General features: G+C 48.4%; 1 protein-coding gene across 1 annotated transcript in view; it reads left to right on the top strand.

The window, feature by feature from the left end:
• The window catches only part of LOC139243112 (cell adhesion molecule 3-like), a gene marked incomplete at both ends in the record, with an annotated part of 32,965 nt that overhangs the window by 573 nt on the left and 14,892 nt on the right, over window positions 1-17,500 (top strand). The window contains 2 exons of the mRNA XM_070870698.1: window positions 8,880-9,032; window positions 10,354-10,491. Of these exons, the coding sequence (XP_070726799.1) occupies window positions 8,880-9,032; window positions 10,354-10,491 (291 nt within the window). The remainder of the gene's footprint in view (window positions 1-8,879; window positions 9,033-10,353; window positions 10,492-17,500) is intronic.

The following is a 17,500-nucleotide window of genomic DNA, read 5'->3' as shown; positions in this document are numbered from 1 at the left end:
CAGGGGTGTCACAGTTGTGTGGGGCGGACTGGTTGTGCCTGGTTGTAGTTGAATTGATTGGAGCGATATACGTATTGAAATGGAAGAGATATTTGTATTTGAATCCAGTTGGTTGATGTTTGTAGTTGAATTGATTGGAGCGATACACGTATTGAAATTGAAGAGATATTTGTATTTGAATCCAGTTGGTTGATGTTTGTAGTTGAATTGATTGGAGCGATATACGTATTGAAATGGAAGAGATGTTTGTATTTGAATCCAGTTGGTTGATGTTTGTAGTTGAATTGATTGGAACGATATACATATTGAAATTGAAGAGATGTTTGTATTTGAATCCAGTTGGTTGATGTCGGTAGTTGAATTGATTGGAGCGATATACATATTGAAATGGAAGAGATATTTGTATTTGAATCCAGTTGGTTAATGTCGGTAGTTGAATTGATTGGAACGATATACGTATTGAAATGGAAGAGATATTTGTATTTGAATCCAGTTGGTTGATGTCGGTAGTTGAATTGATTGGAGCGATATACGTATTGAAATGGAAGAGATATTTGTATTTGAATCCAGTTGGTTAATGTCGGTAGTTGAATTGATTGGAACGATATACGTATTGAAATGGAAGAGATATTTGTATTTGAATCCAGTTGGTTGATGTCGGTAGTTGAATTGATTGGAGCGATATACGTATTGAAATGGAAGAGATATTTGTATTTGAATAGAGTTGGTTAATATCGGCAGTTGAATTGATTGGAGCGATATACGTATTGAAATGGAAGAGATATTTGTATTTGAATAGAGTTGGTTGATGTCGGTAGTTGAATTGATTGGAGCGATATACGTATTGAAATGGAAGAGATATTTGTATTTGAATCCAGTTGGTTGATGTTTGTAGTTGAATTGATTGGAGCGATATACATATTGAAATGGAAGAGATATTTGTATTTGAATCCAGTTGGTTGATGTTTGTAGTTGAATTGATTGGAGCGATATACGTATTGAAATGGAAGAGATATTTGTATTTGAATCCAGTTGGTTGATGTCGGTAGTTGAATTGATTGGAGCGATATACGTATTGAAATGGAAGAGATGTTTGTATTTGAATCCAGTTGGTTGATGTCGGTAGTTGAATTGATTGGAGCGATATACGTATTAAAATGGAAGAGATGTTTGTATTTGAATCCAGTTGGTTGATGTTTGTAGTTGAATTGATTGGAGCGATATACATATTGAAATTGAAGAGATGCTTGTATTTGAATCCAGTTGGTTGATGTTTGTAGTTGAATTGATTGGAGCGATATACGTAGTGAAATGGAAGAGATATTTGTATTTGAATCCAGTTGGTTGATGTTTGTAGTTGAATTGATTGGAGCGATATACATATTGAAATGGAAGAGATGTTTGTATTTGAATCCAGTTGGTTGATGTTTGTAGTTGAATTGATTGGAGCGATATACGTATTGAAATGGAAGAGATATTTGTATTTGAATCCAGTTGGTTGATGTTTGTAGTTGAATTGATTGGAACGATACACGTATTGAAATGGAAGAGATATTTGTATTTGAATCCAATTGGTTGATGTTTGTAGTTGAATTGATTGGAACGATACACGTATTGAAATGGAAGAGATATTTGTATTTGAATCCAATTGGTTGATGTTTGTAGTTGAATTGATTGGAACGATACACGTATTGAAATTGAAGAGATATTTGTATTTGAATCCAATTGGTTGATGTTTGTAGTTGAATTGATTGGAACGATATACGTATTGAAATGGAAGAGATGTTTGTATTTGAATCCAGTTGGTTGATGTCGGTAGTTGAATTGATTGGAACGATATACGTATTGAAATTGAAGAGATGTTTGTATTTGAATCCAGTTGGTTGATGTTTGTAGTTGAATTGATTGGAACGATATACATATTGAAATTGAAGAGATGTTTGTATTTGAATCCAGTTGGTTGATGTCGGTAGTTGAATTGATTGGAGCGATATACATATTGAAATGGAAGAGATATTTGTATTTGAATCCAGTTGGTTAATGTCGGTAGTTGAATTGATTGGAACGATATACGTATTGAAATGGAAGAGATATTTGTATTTGAATAGAGTTGGTTGATGTTTGTAGTTGAATTGATTGGAGCGATATACGTATTGAAATGGAAGAGATATTTGTATTTGAATCCAGTTGGTTGATGTCGGTAGTTGAATTGATTGGAGCGATATACGTATTGAAATGGAAGAGATATTTGTATTTGAATCCAGTTGGTTAATGTCGGTAGTTGAATTGATTGGAACGATATACGTATTGAAATGGAAGAGATATTTGTATTTGAATAGAGTTGGTTGATGTTTGTAGTTGAATTGATTGGAGCGATATACGTATTGAAATGGAAGAGATATTTGTATTTGAATCCAGTTGGTTGATGTCGGTAGTTGAATTGATTGGAGCGATATACGTATTGAAATGGAAGAGATATTTGTATTTGAATCCAGTTGGTTGATGTCGGTAGTTGAATTGATTGGAGCGATATACGTATTGAAATGGAAGAGATATTTGTATTTGAATAGAGTTGGTTAATGTCGGCAGTTGAATTGATTGGAGCGATATACGTATTGAAATGGAAGAGATATTTGTATTTGAATCCAGTTGGTTGATGTTTGTAGTTGAATTGATTGGAGCGATATACATATTGAAATGGAAGAGATATTTGTATTTGAATCCAGTTGGTTGATGTTTGTAGTTGAATTGATTGGAGCGATATACGTATTGAAATGGAAGAGATATTTGTCTTTGAATCCAGTTGGTTGATGTCGGTAGTTGAATTGATTGGAGCGATATACGTATTGAAATGGAAGAGATATTTGTATTTGAATCCAGTTGGTTGATGTCGGTAGTTGAATTGATTGGAGCGATATACGTATTGAAATGGAAGAGATATTTGTATTTGAATCCAGTTGGTTGATGTTTGTAGTTGAATTGATTGGAGCGATATACGTATTGAAATGGAAGAGATATTTGTATTTGAATCCAGTTGGTTGATGTTTGTAGTTGAATTGATTGGAGCGATATACGTATTGAAATGGAAGAGATATTTGTATTTGAATCCAGTTGGTTAATGTCGGTAGTTGAATTGATTGGAACGATATACGTATTGAAATGGAAGAGATATTTATATTTGAATCCAGTTGGTTGATGTTTGTAGTTGAATTGATTGGAGCGATATACGTATTGAAATGGAAGAGATATTTGTATTTGAATCCAGTTGGTTGATGTTTGTAGTTGAATTGATTGGAGCGATATACGTATTGAAATGGAAGAGATATTTGTATTTGAATCCAGTTGGTTGATGTCGGTAGTTGAATTGATTGGAGCGATATACGTATTGAAATGGAAGAGATATTTGTATTTGAATCCAGTTGGTTGATGTCGGTAGTTGAATTGATTGGAACGATATACGTATTGAAATTGAAGAGATATTTGTATTTGAATTGAGTTGGTTGATGTCGGTAGTTGAATTGATTGGAGCGATATACGTATTGAAATGGAAGAGATATTTGTATTTGAATAGAGTTGGTTGATGTTTGTAGTTGAATTGATTGGAACGATATCCGTATTGAAATGGAAGAGATGTTTGTATTTGAATCCAGTTGGTTAATGTCGGTAGTTGAATTGATTGGAGCGATATACGTATTGAAATTGAAGAGATATTTGTATTTGAATTGAGTTGGTTGATGTTTGTAGTTGAATTGATTGGAGCGATATGGCTCGGGAAGTGTCGATGTGCAGAGGGACCTGTGTGTCCTTCTCCACCAGTCATTGAAAGTTGGCATGCAGGTACAGCAAGCAGTTAGGAAGGCAAATGGTATGTTGGCCTTCATTGCAAGAGGGTTTGAGTACAGGAGCAGGGAGGTCTTACTGCAGTTGTACAGGGCCTTGGTGAGGCCACACCTGGAGTATTGTGTTCAGTTTTGGTCTCCTAATCTGAAGAAGGACGTTCTTGCTATTGAGGGAGTGCAGCGAAGGTTCACCAGACTGATTCCCGGGATGGTGGGACTGACATATGAGGAGAGACTGGATCGACTGAGCTTGTATTCACTGGAGTTTAGAAGAATGAGAGGGGATCTCATAGAAACATGTAAAATTCTGACTGGACGGGACAGGTTAGATGCGGGAAGAATGTTCCCGATGTTGGGGGAAGTCCAGAACCAGGGCTCACAGTCTAAGGATAAGGGGTAAGCCATTTAGGACCGAGATGAGGAGAAACTTCTTCACTCAGAGAGTGGTGAACCTGTGGAATTCTCTACCACAGAAAGTTGTTGAGGGCCAGTTCGTTGGAGATATTCGAGAGGGAGTTAGATGTGGCCCTTACGGCTAAGGGGATCGAGGGGTATGGAGAGAAAGCAGGAAAGGGGAACTGAGGGAATGGTCAGCCGTGATCTTAGTGAATGGTGGGGCAGGCTCGAAGGGCCGAATGGCCTACTCCTGCACCTATTTTCTATGTTTCTATGTCTTTCGTGTCTCAAAATCTATCTTTCTCCCTCTTAAATATATTCACTGACTTGGCCTCCACAACCTTCTGGGGTAGAGAATTCCACAGGTTCACCAGCCGCTGAGTGAAGACATTTCTCCTCACCTCGGTCCTCAATTCCCTCCCCCGTATCCCGAGCCTGTGTGAGCCCTTGTTCTAGACTTCCCAGTCCCCGGGGAAACATCCTCCCCGCATCCAGTCTGTCCAACCCCGGTCAGAATTTTATACCTTTCAATGTGATCCCCCTCTCGTTCTTCTAAACTCCAGTGAATACAGGCCCAGTCGACCCAATCTCTCCTCATACGGCAGTCCTGCCCTCCCGGGAATCAGTCTGGTGAACCTTCGCTGCACTCCCCCCTATAGCAAGTATATCCTTCCTTCGGTAAGGAGACCAAAACTGCACACAATACTCCAGGTGTGGTCTCATCAAGGCCCTGTATAACTGTACACAAAACCCTCTTGCAATGAAGGCCAACATACCATATCGGTCCAATTAATTCAACTACCGACATCAACCAACTCAATTCAAATACAAACATCTCTTCCATTTCAATACGTATATCGGTCCAATTAATTCAACTACCGACATCAACCAACTCAATTCAAATACAAACATCTCTTCCATTTCAATACGTATATCGCTCCAATCAATTCAACTACAAACATCAACCAACTGGATTCAAATACAAACATCTCTTCCATTTCAATACGTATATCGCTCCAATCAATTCAACTACCGACATCAACCAACTGGATTCAAATACAAATATCTCTTCCATTTCAATACGTATATCGTTCCAATCAATTCAACTACCGACATCAACCAACTGGATTCAAATACAAATATCTCTTCCATTTCAATACGTATATCGCTCCAATCAATTCAACTACAAACATCAACCAACTGGATTCAAATACAAATATCTCTTCCATTTTAATACGTATATCGCTCCAATCAATTCAACTACAAACATCAACCAACTGGATTCAAATACAAATATCTCTTCCATTTCAATACGTATATCGCTCCAATCAATTCAACTACCGACATCAACCAACTGGATTCAAATACAAACATCTCTTCAATTTCAATACGTATATCGTTCCAATTAATTCAACTACCGACATCAACCAACTGGATTCAAATACAAATATCTCTTCCATTTCAATACGTATATCGCTCCAATCAATTCAACTACCGACATCAACCAACTGGATTCAAATACAAATATCTCTTCCATTTCAATACGTATATCGCTCCAATCAATTCAACTACAAACATCCCTTCAATTACTTTCATAGAAACCGAATGGCCTACTCCTGCACCTATTTTCTAGATTATATCTGCTCCGTCCAACAAAAGGTCTAATCCCAATTACCAGCTCTCGGTCCGTAACCCTGCAGGTTACTGCACTTTAAGGGCCCATCCATAAAAGTGGTGAGGGTTTCTGCATCCACTACCCTTCCAGGCAGCGAGTTCCAGATCCCCACAGCCCTCTGCGTAAAGAAGCCCCCCCTCAAATCACCTCTAAACCTTCCACCAACCACCTTAAAACTATGCCCCTCGTAATACACCTCTCCACCAATGGAAATAGACCCTCACTATCCACTGTGTCCAGGGCCCCTCAATATTTTGTACACCTCGATGAGGTCTCCTCTCAATCTCCTCTGTTCCAATGAGAACAAACCCAGCCTATCCAATCTGTCCTCATCCTGGTAAATCTCCTCTGCACCCTCTCTAGTGCAATCGCGCCCTTCCTCTAATACGGCGACCAGAACTGTGCACGCAGTACTCCAGCTGTGGCCTAACCAGAGTAGTATACAATTTAAGCATAAATTTAAGCAGAAACAAATTCAATACGTGCATCACTCCAATCAATTCAACTGCGAACATTAACTAACTCGATTCGATCAGTCCAGAAGTATCCCACTGGCCCATCGAGCCTGTGCCGGCTCTGTGAAAGAACGATCCCATTAGTCCCACTCCCCCACACTCGTTCCCCAACAACCCTGTGAATTTTACCCCCTCGAGTATTTATCCAGTTCCCCTTTTGAACATCACTATTGCGTCTGCTCTCACCGAGCTTTCAAGCAGCGAGTTCCCGATCGCAACAACTCACTGCGTACAAATCGTCTTTCCTCATCCTCCCTCTCTGGTTCCAGTCGCCGATTACCGTCAATCTGTGACCTTCCTGTCACTGCAAAGAGTTTTTCCTTATTTACTCCATCAAAAAAACCCTTGTAATTATCAGCACATCAGAAACAGGAGCAGGAGTGGGCCATTCGGCCCCTCGAGCCCTGCTCCGCCATTTAATACGATCATGGCTGATCCGATCATGGACTCAGCTCCACTTCCCTGCCCGCCCTCTTATCCCCTTATCGTTTAACAAACTGTCTATCTCCGCCTTAAATAGATTCAACGTCCCGGCTCCCACAGCTCTCTGAGGCAGCGAGTTCCACAGATTTACAACCCTCCGAGAGAAGAAATCCCTCCTCATCTCAGTTTTAAATGGGCGGCCCCTTATTCTAAGACCGTTCCCCCCCCCCTAGTTCTAGTCTCCCCCCCATCACTGCACTTCCCCGATGGCAAGTATATCCTTCCTTGGGCACGAACGAAATTGTACCCCACCTCTCAGACACAGCTTCCCATACTTGTTCTCCCTAAGACTCCCCACATCGGTGGAAACATCCTCTCTGCATCCATCTCGTAGTCGTCTCTCATTCTTCTGAACTCCAATGAGTAGAGGCCCAACCTCCTCAACCTTTCCTCATAAGTACAACCCCCTCATCCCCGGAATCGACCGAGTGAACCTTCTCTGAACTGCCTCCAAAGCAAAGTATCTCCTTTCGTAAATACGGAGAGCAGAACTGTGCACGCAGTACTCCAGCTGTGGCCTCACCCAATACCCCTGTATAAACTGTAAGCAAGACTTCCCTGCTTTTATACTCCCATCCCCCTTTGCAATAAAGGCCAAGATACCATTGGCCCTTCCTGATCACTTGCTGTACCTGCAGACTAACCTTTTGTGTTTCATGCACAAGTAACCCCCAGGTCCCGCTGTACTGCGGCCACTTTGCAATCTTTCTCCATTCCTGCGGCAGGGATCAGTGCTGGAGCCCCAACTATTTACCATAAAATAAATGGTAAATTATTTTATGGTAAATAATTACCATAATTATTGGTAATTTATTGGTAAACTATTACCATTTATTTACCATAAAATGAACCATTTATCCCGACTCTCTGTTCTCCGTTAGTTAGCCAATCCTCTATCCATGCTAATATATTACCCCCGAACCCGTGAACTTTTCTCTTGTGCAGTAACCTTTTATGTGGCATCTTATCGAACGCCTTCTGGAAATCCAAATACACCACATCTACTGGTTCCCCCTTTATCCACCCTGTTCGTTAACATCCTCAAAGAACTCCAGCACATTTGTCAAACGTGATTTCCCCTTCAATAAATCCGTGCTGACTCTGCCTGACCGAATTTTGCTTTTCCAAATGTCTCGCTACTGCTTCTTTAATAATGGACTCCAACATTTTCCCAACCACTTACGTTAGGCTAACAGTTTTTTGTCTGTAAATAGATGGCAAGTATATCCTTCCTTGGGTACAAACGAAATTGTGCCCCACCTCTCAGACACAGCCTCCCATACTTGTTCTCCCTAAGACTCCCTCCATCGGTGGAAACATCCTCTCTGCATCCACCTCGTAACCGTACACCTCTCGATGAGGTCGCCTCTCATTCTTCTGAACTCCAATGAGTAGAGGGGCCCCCCAACCTCCTCAACCTTTCCTCATAAGTCCAACCCCCCTCATCCCCGGAATCGACCGAGTGAACCTTCTCCAATCCGCCTGGACCGCCCCAGAATCCAGGGAATTTTGGTAAATTACAACCAGTGCATCCACCATTATCCCTGTCGCTGCTTGCCTTAAGACCCTGGGACCTAAGCCATCAGGTCCAGAAGTCATGTAGCCGGTCGATGTCCTTGTGCAGATTATTTGTGTCCTCCTCACACATGGCTTTTCCTGCCATCTTTGTATCGTCTGCAAACCTGGCCACGTGACACTCGGTCCCCTTCTTGCAAAGTCATGAATATCGATGGTAAATAGTTGGGGGCCAGCACTGATCCCTGCGACATCCCATTAGTCACCGTTTGCCAACCGGAAAATGACCCATTTATCACTGACTCTCTGCTTTCTGTTAGTTAGCCAATCCTCTATCCATGCTTAATATATTACTTCTCAGAAAACCACAAGTCACAATTAGAAGAGAGACCTTGGGGGCGATGGTGAAATGGCAACAGAGCTCACGATTGCGTTTTTTTTTCTCTCTCTCCCCAGCACTGCGGGATAACCGTATCGAGCTCATCTTTTTCTCACGCCACGAGCTGACAATCAGTATCAATAACATGACGATGGACGATGAAGGTGTCTACACTTGCTCAATATTTACTATGCCTGTGCGAACGGCCAGCTCAAATGTGAAGGTGCTGGGTGAGTTTGTGAGTCTGTGTTTAGCCCCGTGCCGTACCTGCCCTGGGGGTGTTTGATGGGGACAGTGTAGAGGGAGCTTTACTCTGTATCTAACCCCCTGTACCTGCCCTGGGAGTGTTTGATGGGACAGTGTAGAGGGAGCTTTACTCTGTATCTAACCCCCTGTACCTGCCCTGGGAGTGTTTGATGGGGACAGTGCAGAGGGAGCTTTACTCTGTATCTAACCCCCTGTACCTGCCCCGGGAGTGTTTGATGGGACAGTGTAGAGGGAGCTTTACTCTGTATCTAACCCCCTGTACCTGCCCTGGGAGTGTTTGATGGGGACAGTGTAGAGGGAGCTTTACTCTGTATCTAACCCCCTGTACCTGCCCCGGGAGTGTTTGATGGGGACAGTGTAGAGGGAGCTTTACTCTGTATCTAACCCCCTGTACCTGCCCTGGGAGTGTTTGATGGGACAGTGTAGAGGGAGCTTTACTCTGTATCTAACCCCCTGTACCTGCCCTGGGAGTGTTTGATGGGACAGTGTAGAGGGAGCTTTACTCTGTATCTAACCCCCTGTACCTGCCCTGGGAGTGTTTGATGGGGACAGTGTAGAGGGAGCTTTACTCTGTATCTAACCCCCTGTACCTGCCCTGGGAGTGTTTGATGGGACAGTGTAAAGGGAGCTTTACTCTGTATCTAACCCCCTGTACCTGCCCTGGGAGTGTTTGATGGGGACAGTGTAGAGGGAGCTTTACTCTGTATCTAACCCCCTGTACCTGCCCTGGGGGTGTTTGATGAGACAGTGTAGAGGGAGCTTTACTCTGTATCTAACCCCCTGTACCTGCCCCGGGAGTGTTTGATGGGACAGTGTAGAGGGAGCTTTAATCTGTATCTAACCCCCTGTACCTGCCCTGGGAGTGTTTGATGGGACAGTGTAGAGGGAGCTTTACTCTGTATCTAACCCCGTGTACCTGCCCTGGGAGTGTTTGATGGGACAGTGTAGAGGGAGCTTTACTCTGTATCTAACCCCCTGTACCTGCCCTGAGAGTGTTTGATGGGACAGTGTAGAGGGAGCTTTACTCTGTATCTAACCCCCTGTACCTGCCCCGGGAGTGTTTGATGGGACAGTGTAGAGGGAGCTTTACTCTGTATCTAACCCCTGTACCTGCCCCGGGAGTGTTTGATGGGGACAGTGTAGAGGGAGCTTTACTCTGTATCTAACCCCCTGTACCTGCTCTGGGAGTGTTTGATGGGACAGTGTAGAGGGAGCTTTACTCTGTATCTAACCCCCTGTACCTGCCCTGGGAGTCTTTGATTGGGACACTGTTATATTCTGCAGGTGTCCCCAAGAAACCGATGATCACGGGGTATCCGGGAGCTGTTGAAGAAGGAAGGACTATCACTCTAACCTGCAACACGACTGGAAGCAAGCCTGTTGCCAAACTGCAGTGGTTCAAAGGGCCTGATGAGTTAAAAGGTGAGTCTATAAGAAAACAAGAAATAGGAGCGGAAGTCAGCCATACGGCCCCTCGAGCCCTGCTCCGCCATTTAATACGACCGTGGGCTGATCCCATCATGGACCCAGCTCCACTTCCCTGCCCGCCCCCTTATCGTTTAACATCTCCGTCTTAAATATATTCAATGTCCCGGCTCCCACAGCTCTCTGAGGCAGCGAGTTCCACAGATTTACAACCCTCCGAGAGAAGAAAACCCTCCTCATCTCAGTTTTCAATGGGCGGCCCCTTATTCTAAGACCATGCACCCCCTCCTAGTTCTAGTCTCCCCCCCATCACTGCACTCCCTCGATGGCAAGTATATCCTTCCTTGGGTACGAACAAAATTGTACCCCACCTCTCAGACACAGCCTCCCACACTCGTTCTCCCCAAGACTCCCCCCATCGGTGGAAACATCCTCTCTGCATCCACCTCGTAACCGTACACCTCTCGATAAGGTCGCCTCTCATTCTTCTGAACTCCAATGAGTAGAGGGGCCCCCCAACCTCCTCAACCTTTCCTCATAAGTCCAACCCCCTCATCCCCGGAATCGACCGAGTGAACCTTCTCTGAACTGCCTCCAAAGCGAGTGTGTCCTTTCGTAAATACGGAGAGCAGAACTGTGCACGCAGTACTCCAGGTGTGGCCTCACCAATACCCCTGTATAAACTGTAAGCAAGACTTCCCTGCTTTTATACTCCCATCCCCCTTTGCAATAAAGGCCAAGATACCATTGGCCCTTCCTGATCACTTGCTGTACCTGCGTACTAACCTTTTGTGTTTCATGTACAAGTAACCCCCAGGTCCCGCTGTACTGCCGCACTTTGTAATCTTTCTCCCGTTCAAATAATAACTCGCACTTTGATTGTTTTCTGCCAAAGTGCGTGACCTCGCACTTTCCCACATTATACTCCCTCGGACAAATGTTTGCCCCGCTCCCTGAGCCGGTCGATGTCCTTTTGCTGATTTTTTTGTGTCCTCCAGCACAACAACAACACATTGAATTTATATAGCGCCGTTAACATAGTGAAACGCCCCAAGGTGCTACACGGGGAGCGATTATCGAACAGAATTCGAGCCCGAGCCACATCAGGAGATATTACGGGACAGGGGACCAGAAGCTGGGTCAGAGAGGCAGGTTTTAAGGAGCGTATTTAAAGGAGGAGAGAGAGGCGGAGAGATTGAGGGAGGGAGTTCCAGAGCTTGGGGCCCCCAGGCAGCTGAAGGCACGGCCTCCGATGGTGGAGCGATGGGAATTGGGGGGTGCTCGAGAGGGCAGGATTGGAGGGGCGCAGAGATCTGGGAGGGTTACAGAGATAGGGAGGGGTGTAGGGGCTGGAGGTTACAGAGATAGGGAGGGGTGTAGGTGCTGGAGGTTACAGAGATAGGGAGGGGTGTAGGGGCTGGAGGAGGTTACAGAGATAGGGAGGGGTGTAGGGGCTGGAGGTTACAGAGATAGGGAGGGGTGTAGGGGCTGGAGGTTACAGAGATAGGGAGGGGTATAGAGGCTGGAGGTTACAGAGATAGGGAGGGGTGTCGGGGCTGGAGGAGGTTACAGAGATAGGGAGGGGTGTAGGGGCTGGAGGTTACAGAGATAGGGAGGGGTGTAGGGGCTGGAGGTTACAGAGATAGGGAGGGGTGTAGGGGCTGGAGGAGGTTACAGAGATAGGGAGGGGTGTTGGGGCTGGAGGAGGTTACAGAGATAGGGAGGGGTGTAGGGGCTGGAGGTTACAGAGATAGGGAGGGGTGTAGGGGCTGGAGGTTACAGAGATAGGGAGGGGTGTAGGGGCTGGAGGTTACAGAGATAGGGAGGGGGGGAGGGCTGGAGGTTACAGAGATAGGGAGGGGTGTAGGGGCTGGAGGTTACAGAGATAGGGAGGGGTGTAGGGGCTGGAGGGGGTTACAGAGATAGGGAGGGGTGTAGGGGCTGGAGGTTACAGAGATAGGGAGGGGTGTAGGGGCTGGAGGTTACAGAGATAGGGAGGGGTGTTGGGGCTGGAGGAGGTTACAGAGATAGGGAGGGGTGTAGGGACTGGAGGTTACAGAGATAGGCAGGGGTGTAGGGGCTGGAGGTTACAGAGATAGGGAGGGGTGTTGGGGCTGGAGGAGGTTACAGAGATAGGGAGGGGTGTAGGGGCTGGAGGTTACAGAGATAGGGAGGGGTGTTGGGGCTGGAGGAGGTTACAGAGATAGGGAGGGGTGTAGGGGCTGGAGGAGGTTACAGAGATAGGGCGGGGTGTAAGGGCTGGAGGTTACAGAGATAGGGAGGGGTGTAGGGGCTGGAGGAGGTTACAGAGATAGGGAGGGGTGTAGGGGCTGGAGGTTACAGAGATAGGGAGGGGTGTAGGGGCTGGAGGTTACAGAGATAGGGAGGGGAGTAGGGGCTGGAGGTTACAGAGATAGGGAGGAGTGCAGGGGCTGGAGGTTACAGAGATAGGGAGGGCTGTAGGAGCTGGAGGAGGTTAGAGATAGGGAGGGGTGTAGGGACTGGAGGGGGTTACAGAGATAGGGAGGGGTGTAGGGGCTGGAGGTTACAGAGATAGGGAGGGGTGTAGGGGCTGGAGGGGGTTACAGAGATAGGGAGGGGTGTAGGGGCTGGAGGAGGTTACAGAGATAGGGAGGGGTGTAGGGACTGGAGGGAGTTACAGAGATAGGGAGGAGTGTAGGGGCTGGAGGTTACAGAGATAGTGATTGGTGTAGGGGCTGGAGGTTACAGAGATAGGGAGGGGTGTAGGGGCTGGAGGAGGTTACAGAGATAGGGAGGAGTGTAGGGGCTGGAGGTTACAGAGATAGGGAGGGGTGTCGGGGCTGGAGGTTACAGAGATAGGGAGGGGTGTAGGGGCTGGAGGTTACAGAGATAGGGAGGTGTGTAGGGGCTGGAGGTTACAGAGATAGGGAGGGGTGTAGGGGCTGGAGGTTACAGAGATAGGGAGGGGTGTCGGGGCTGGAGGTTACAGAGATAGGGAGGGGTGTAGGGACTGGAGGGGGTTACAGAGATAGGGAGGAGTGTAGGGGCTGGAGGTTACAGAGATAGGGAGGGGTGTAGGGGGCTGGAGGTTACAGAGATAGGGAGGGGTGTAGGGACTGGAGGTTACAGAGATAGGGAGGGGTGTAGGGGCTGGAGGTTACAGAGATAGGGAGGGGTGTAGGGACTGGAGGTTACAGAGATAGGGAGGGGTGTAGGGGCTGGAGGAGGTTACAGAGATAGGGAGGGGTGTAGGGGCTGGAGGTTACAGAGATAGGGAGGGGTGTAGGGGCTGGAGGTTACAGAGATAGGGAGGGGAGTAGGGGCTGGAGGTTACAGAGATAGGGAGGAGTGCAGGGGCTGGAGGTTACAGAGATAGGGAGGGCTGTAGGAGCTGGAGGAGGTTAGAGATAGGGAGGGGTGTAGGGACTGGAGGGGGTTACAGAGATAGGGAGGGGTGTAGGGACTGGAGGTTACAGAGATAGGGAGGGGTGTAGGGACTGGAGGGGGTTACAGAGATAGGGAGGAGTGTAGGGGCTGGAGGTTACAGAGATAGGGAGGGGTGTAGGGGCTGGAGGAGGTTACAGAGATAGGGAGGGGTGTAGGGGCTGGAGGAGGTTACAGAGATAGGGAGGGGTGTAGGGACTGGAGGGAGTTACAGAGATAGGGAGGAGTGTAGGGGCTGGAGGTTACAGAGATAGTGATTGGTGTAGGGGCTGGAGGTTACAGAGATAGGGAGGGGTGTAGGGGCTGGAGGAGGTTACAGAGATAGGGAGGAGTGTAGGGGCTGGAGGTTACAGAGATAGGGAGGGGTGTCGGGGCTGGAGGTTACAGAGATAGGGAGGGGTGTAGGGGCTGGAGGTTACAGAGATAGGGAGGTGTGTAGGGGCTGGAGGTTACAGAGATAGGGAGGGGTGTAGGGGCTGGAGGTTACAGAGATAGGGAGGGGTGTCGGGGCTGGAGGTTACAGAGATAGGGAGGGGTGTAGGGACTGGAGGGGGTTACAGAGATAGGGAGGAGTGTAGGGGCTGGAGGTTACAGAGATAGGGAGGGGTGTAGGGGGCTGGAGGTTACAGAGATAGGGAGGGGTGTAGGGACTGGAGGTTACAGAGATAGGGAGGGGTGTAGGGGCTGGAGGTTACAGAGATAGGGAGGGGTGTAGGGACTGGAGGTTACAGAGATAGGGAGGGGTGTAGGGGCTGGAGGTTACAGAGATAGGGAGGGGTGTAGGTGCTGGAGGTTACAGAGATAGGGAGGGGTGTAGGGGCTGGAGGTTACAGAGATAGGGAGGGGTGTAGGGGGCTGGAGGTTACAGAGATAGGGAGGGGTGTAGGGGCTGGAGGTTACAGAGATAGGGAGGGGTGTAGGGGCTGGAGGTTACAGAGATAGGGAGGGGTGTAGGGGCTGGAGGTTACAGAGATAGGGAGGGGTGTAGGGGCTGGAGGAGGTTACAGAGATAGGGAGGGGTGTAGGGGCTGGAGGAGGTTACAGAGATAGGGAGGGGTGTAGGGGCTGGAGGTTACAGAGATAGGGAGGGGTGTAGGGACTGGAGGGGGCTACAGAGATAGGGAGGGGTGTAGGGGCTGGAGGTTACAGAGATAGGGAGGGGTGTAGGGGCTGGAGGAGGTTACAGAGATAGGGAGGGGTGTAGGGGCTGGAGGTTACAGAGATAGGGAGGGGTGTAGGGGCTGGAGGTTACAGAGATAGGGAGGGGTGTAGGGACTGGAGGGGGCTACAGAGATAGGGAGGGGTGTAGGGGCTGGAGGTTACAGAGATAGGGAGGGGTGTAGGGGCTGGAGGAGGTTACAGAGATAGGGAGGGGTGTAGGGGCTGGAGGTTACAGAGATAGGGAGGGGTGTAGGGGCTGGAGGTTACAGAGATAGGGAGGGGTGTAGGGGCTGGAGGTTACAGAGATAGGGAGGGGTGTAGGGGCTGGAGGTTACAGAGATAGGGAGGGGTGTAGTGGGCTGGAGGTTACAGAGATAGGGAGGGGTGTAGGGGCTGGAGGTTACAGAGATAGGGAGGGGTGGAGGGGCTGGAGGTTACAGAGATAGGGAGGGGTGTAGGGGCTGGAGGTTACAGAGATAGGGAGGGGTGTAGGGGCTGGAGGTTACAGAGATAGGGAGGGGTGTAGGGGCTGGAGGTTACAGAGATAGGGAGGGGTGTAGGGGCTGGAGGTTACAGAGATAGGGAGGGGTGTAGGGGCTGGAGGTTACAGAGATAGGGAGGGGTGTAGGGGCTGGAGGTTACAGAGATAGGAAGGGATGTCGGGGCTGCAGGTTACAGAGATAGGGAGGGGTGTAGGGGCTGGAGGTTACAGAGATAGGGAGGGGTTTAGGGGCCGGAGGTTATAGAGATAGGGAGGGGTGTAGGGGGCTGGAGGTTACAGAGATAGGGAGGGGTGTCGGGACTGGAGGTTACAGAGATAGGGAGGGGTGTAGGGGCTGGAGGAGGTTACAGAGATAGGGAGGGGTGTAGGGGCTGGAGGTTACAGAGATAGGGAGGGGTGTAGGGGCTGGAGGTTACAGAGATAGGGAGGGGTGTCGGGACTGGAGGTTACAGAGATAGGGAGGGGTGTAGGGGCTGGAGGAGGTTACAAAGATAGGGAGGGGTGTAGGGGCTGGAGGTTACAGAGATAGGGAGGGGTGTAGGGGCTGGAGGAGGTTACAGAGATAGGGAGGGGTGTAGGGGCTGGAGGTTACAGAGATAGGGAGGGGTTTAGGGGCCGGAGGTTATAGAGATAGGGAGGGGTGTAGGGGGCTGGAGGTTACAGAGATAGGGAGGGGTGTAGGAGCTGGAGGAGGTTACAGAGATAGGGAGTAGTGTAGGGTCTGGAGGTTACAGAGATAGGGAGGGGTGTCGGGACTGGAGGTTACAGAGATAGGGAGGGGTGTAGGGGCTGGAGAAGGTTACAGAGATAGGGAGGGGTGTAGGGGCTGGAGGTTACAGAGATAGGGAGGGGTGTAGGGGCTGGAGGAGGTTACAGAGATAGGGAGGGTGTAGGAGCTGGAGGTTACAGAGATAGGGAAGGGTGTAGGGGCCGGAGGTTATAGAGATATGGAGGAGTGTAGGGTCTGGAGGTTACAGAGATAGGGAGGGGTGTAGGGGCTGGAGGTTACAGAGATAGGGAGGGGTGTAGGCGGCTGGAGGTTACAGAGATAGGGAGGGGTGTAGGGGTTGGAGGTTACAGAGATAGGGAGGGGTGTAGGGGCTGGAGGTTACAGAGATCGGGAGGGGTGCAGGGGTTGGAGGAGGTTACAGAGATAGGGAGGGGTGTAGGGGCTGGAGGTTACAGAGATAGGGAGGGGTGTAGGGGCTGGAGGAGGTTACAGAGATAAGGAGGGGTGTAGGGGCTGGAGGTTACAGAGATAGGGAGGGGTATAGAGGCTGGAGGTTACAGAGATAGGGAGGGGTGTCGGGGCTGGAGGAGGTTACAGAGATAGGGAGGGGTGTAGGGGCTGGAGGTTACAGAGATAGGGAGGGGTGTAGGGGCTGGAGGTTACAGAGATAGGGAGGGGTGTAGGGGCTGGAGGTTACAGAGATAGGGAGGGGTGTTGGGGCTGGAGGAGGTAACAGAGATAGGGAGGGGTGTAGGGGCTGGAGGTTACAGAGATAGGGAGGGGTGTTGGGGCTGGAGGAGGTTACAGAGATAGGGAGGGGTGTAGGGGCTGGAGGTTACAGAGATAGGGAGGGGTGTAGGGGCTGGAGGTTACAGAGATAGGGAGGGGTGTAGGGGCTGGAGGTTACAGAGATAGGGAGGGGTGTAGGGGCTGGAGGTTACAGAGATAGGGAGGGGTGTTGGGGCTGGAGGAGGTTACAGAGATAGGGAGGGGTGTAGGGGCTGGAGGTTACAGAGATAGGGAGGGGTGTTGGGGCTGGAGGAGGTTACAGAGATAGGGAGGGGTGTAGGGGCTGGAGGAGGTTACAGAGATAGGGCGGGGTGTAAGGGCTGGAGGTTACAGAGATAGGGAGGGGTGTAGGGGCTGGAGGAGGTTACAGAGATAGGGAGGGGTGTAGGGGCTGGAGG

This window comes from Pristiophorus japonicus, unplaced genomic scaffold (genome assembly GCF_044704955.1).
Source record: "Pristiophorus japonicus isolate sPriJap1 unplaced genomic scaffold, sPriJap1.hap1 HAP1_SCAFFOLD_1614, whole genome shotgun sequence".
Taxonomy (NCBI): domain Eukaryota; kingdom Metazoa; phylum Chordata; class Chondrichthyes; family Pristiophoridae; genus Pristiophorus; species Pristiophorus japonicus.
This window is presented reverse-complemented; position numbering and strand designations above follow the sequence as displayed.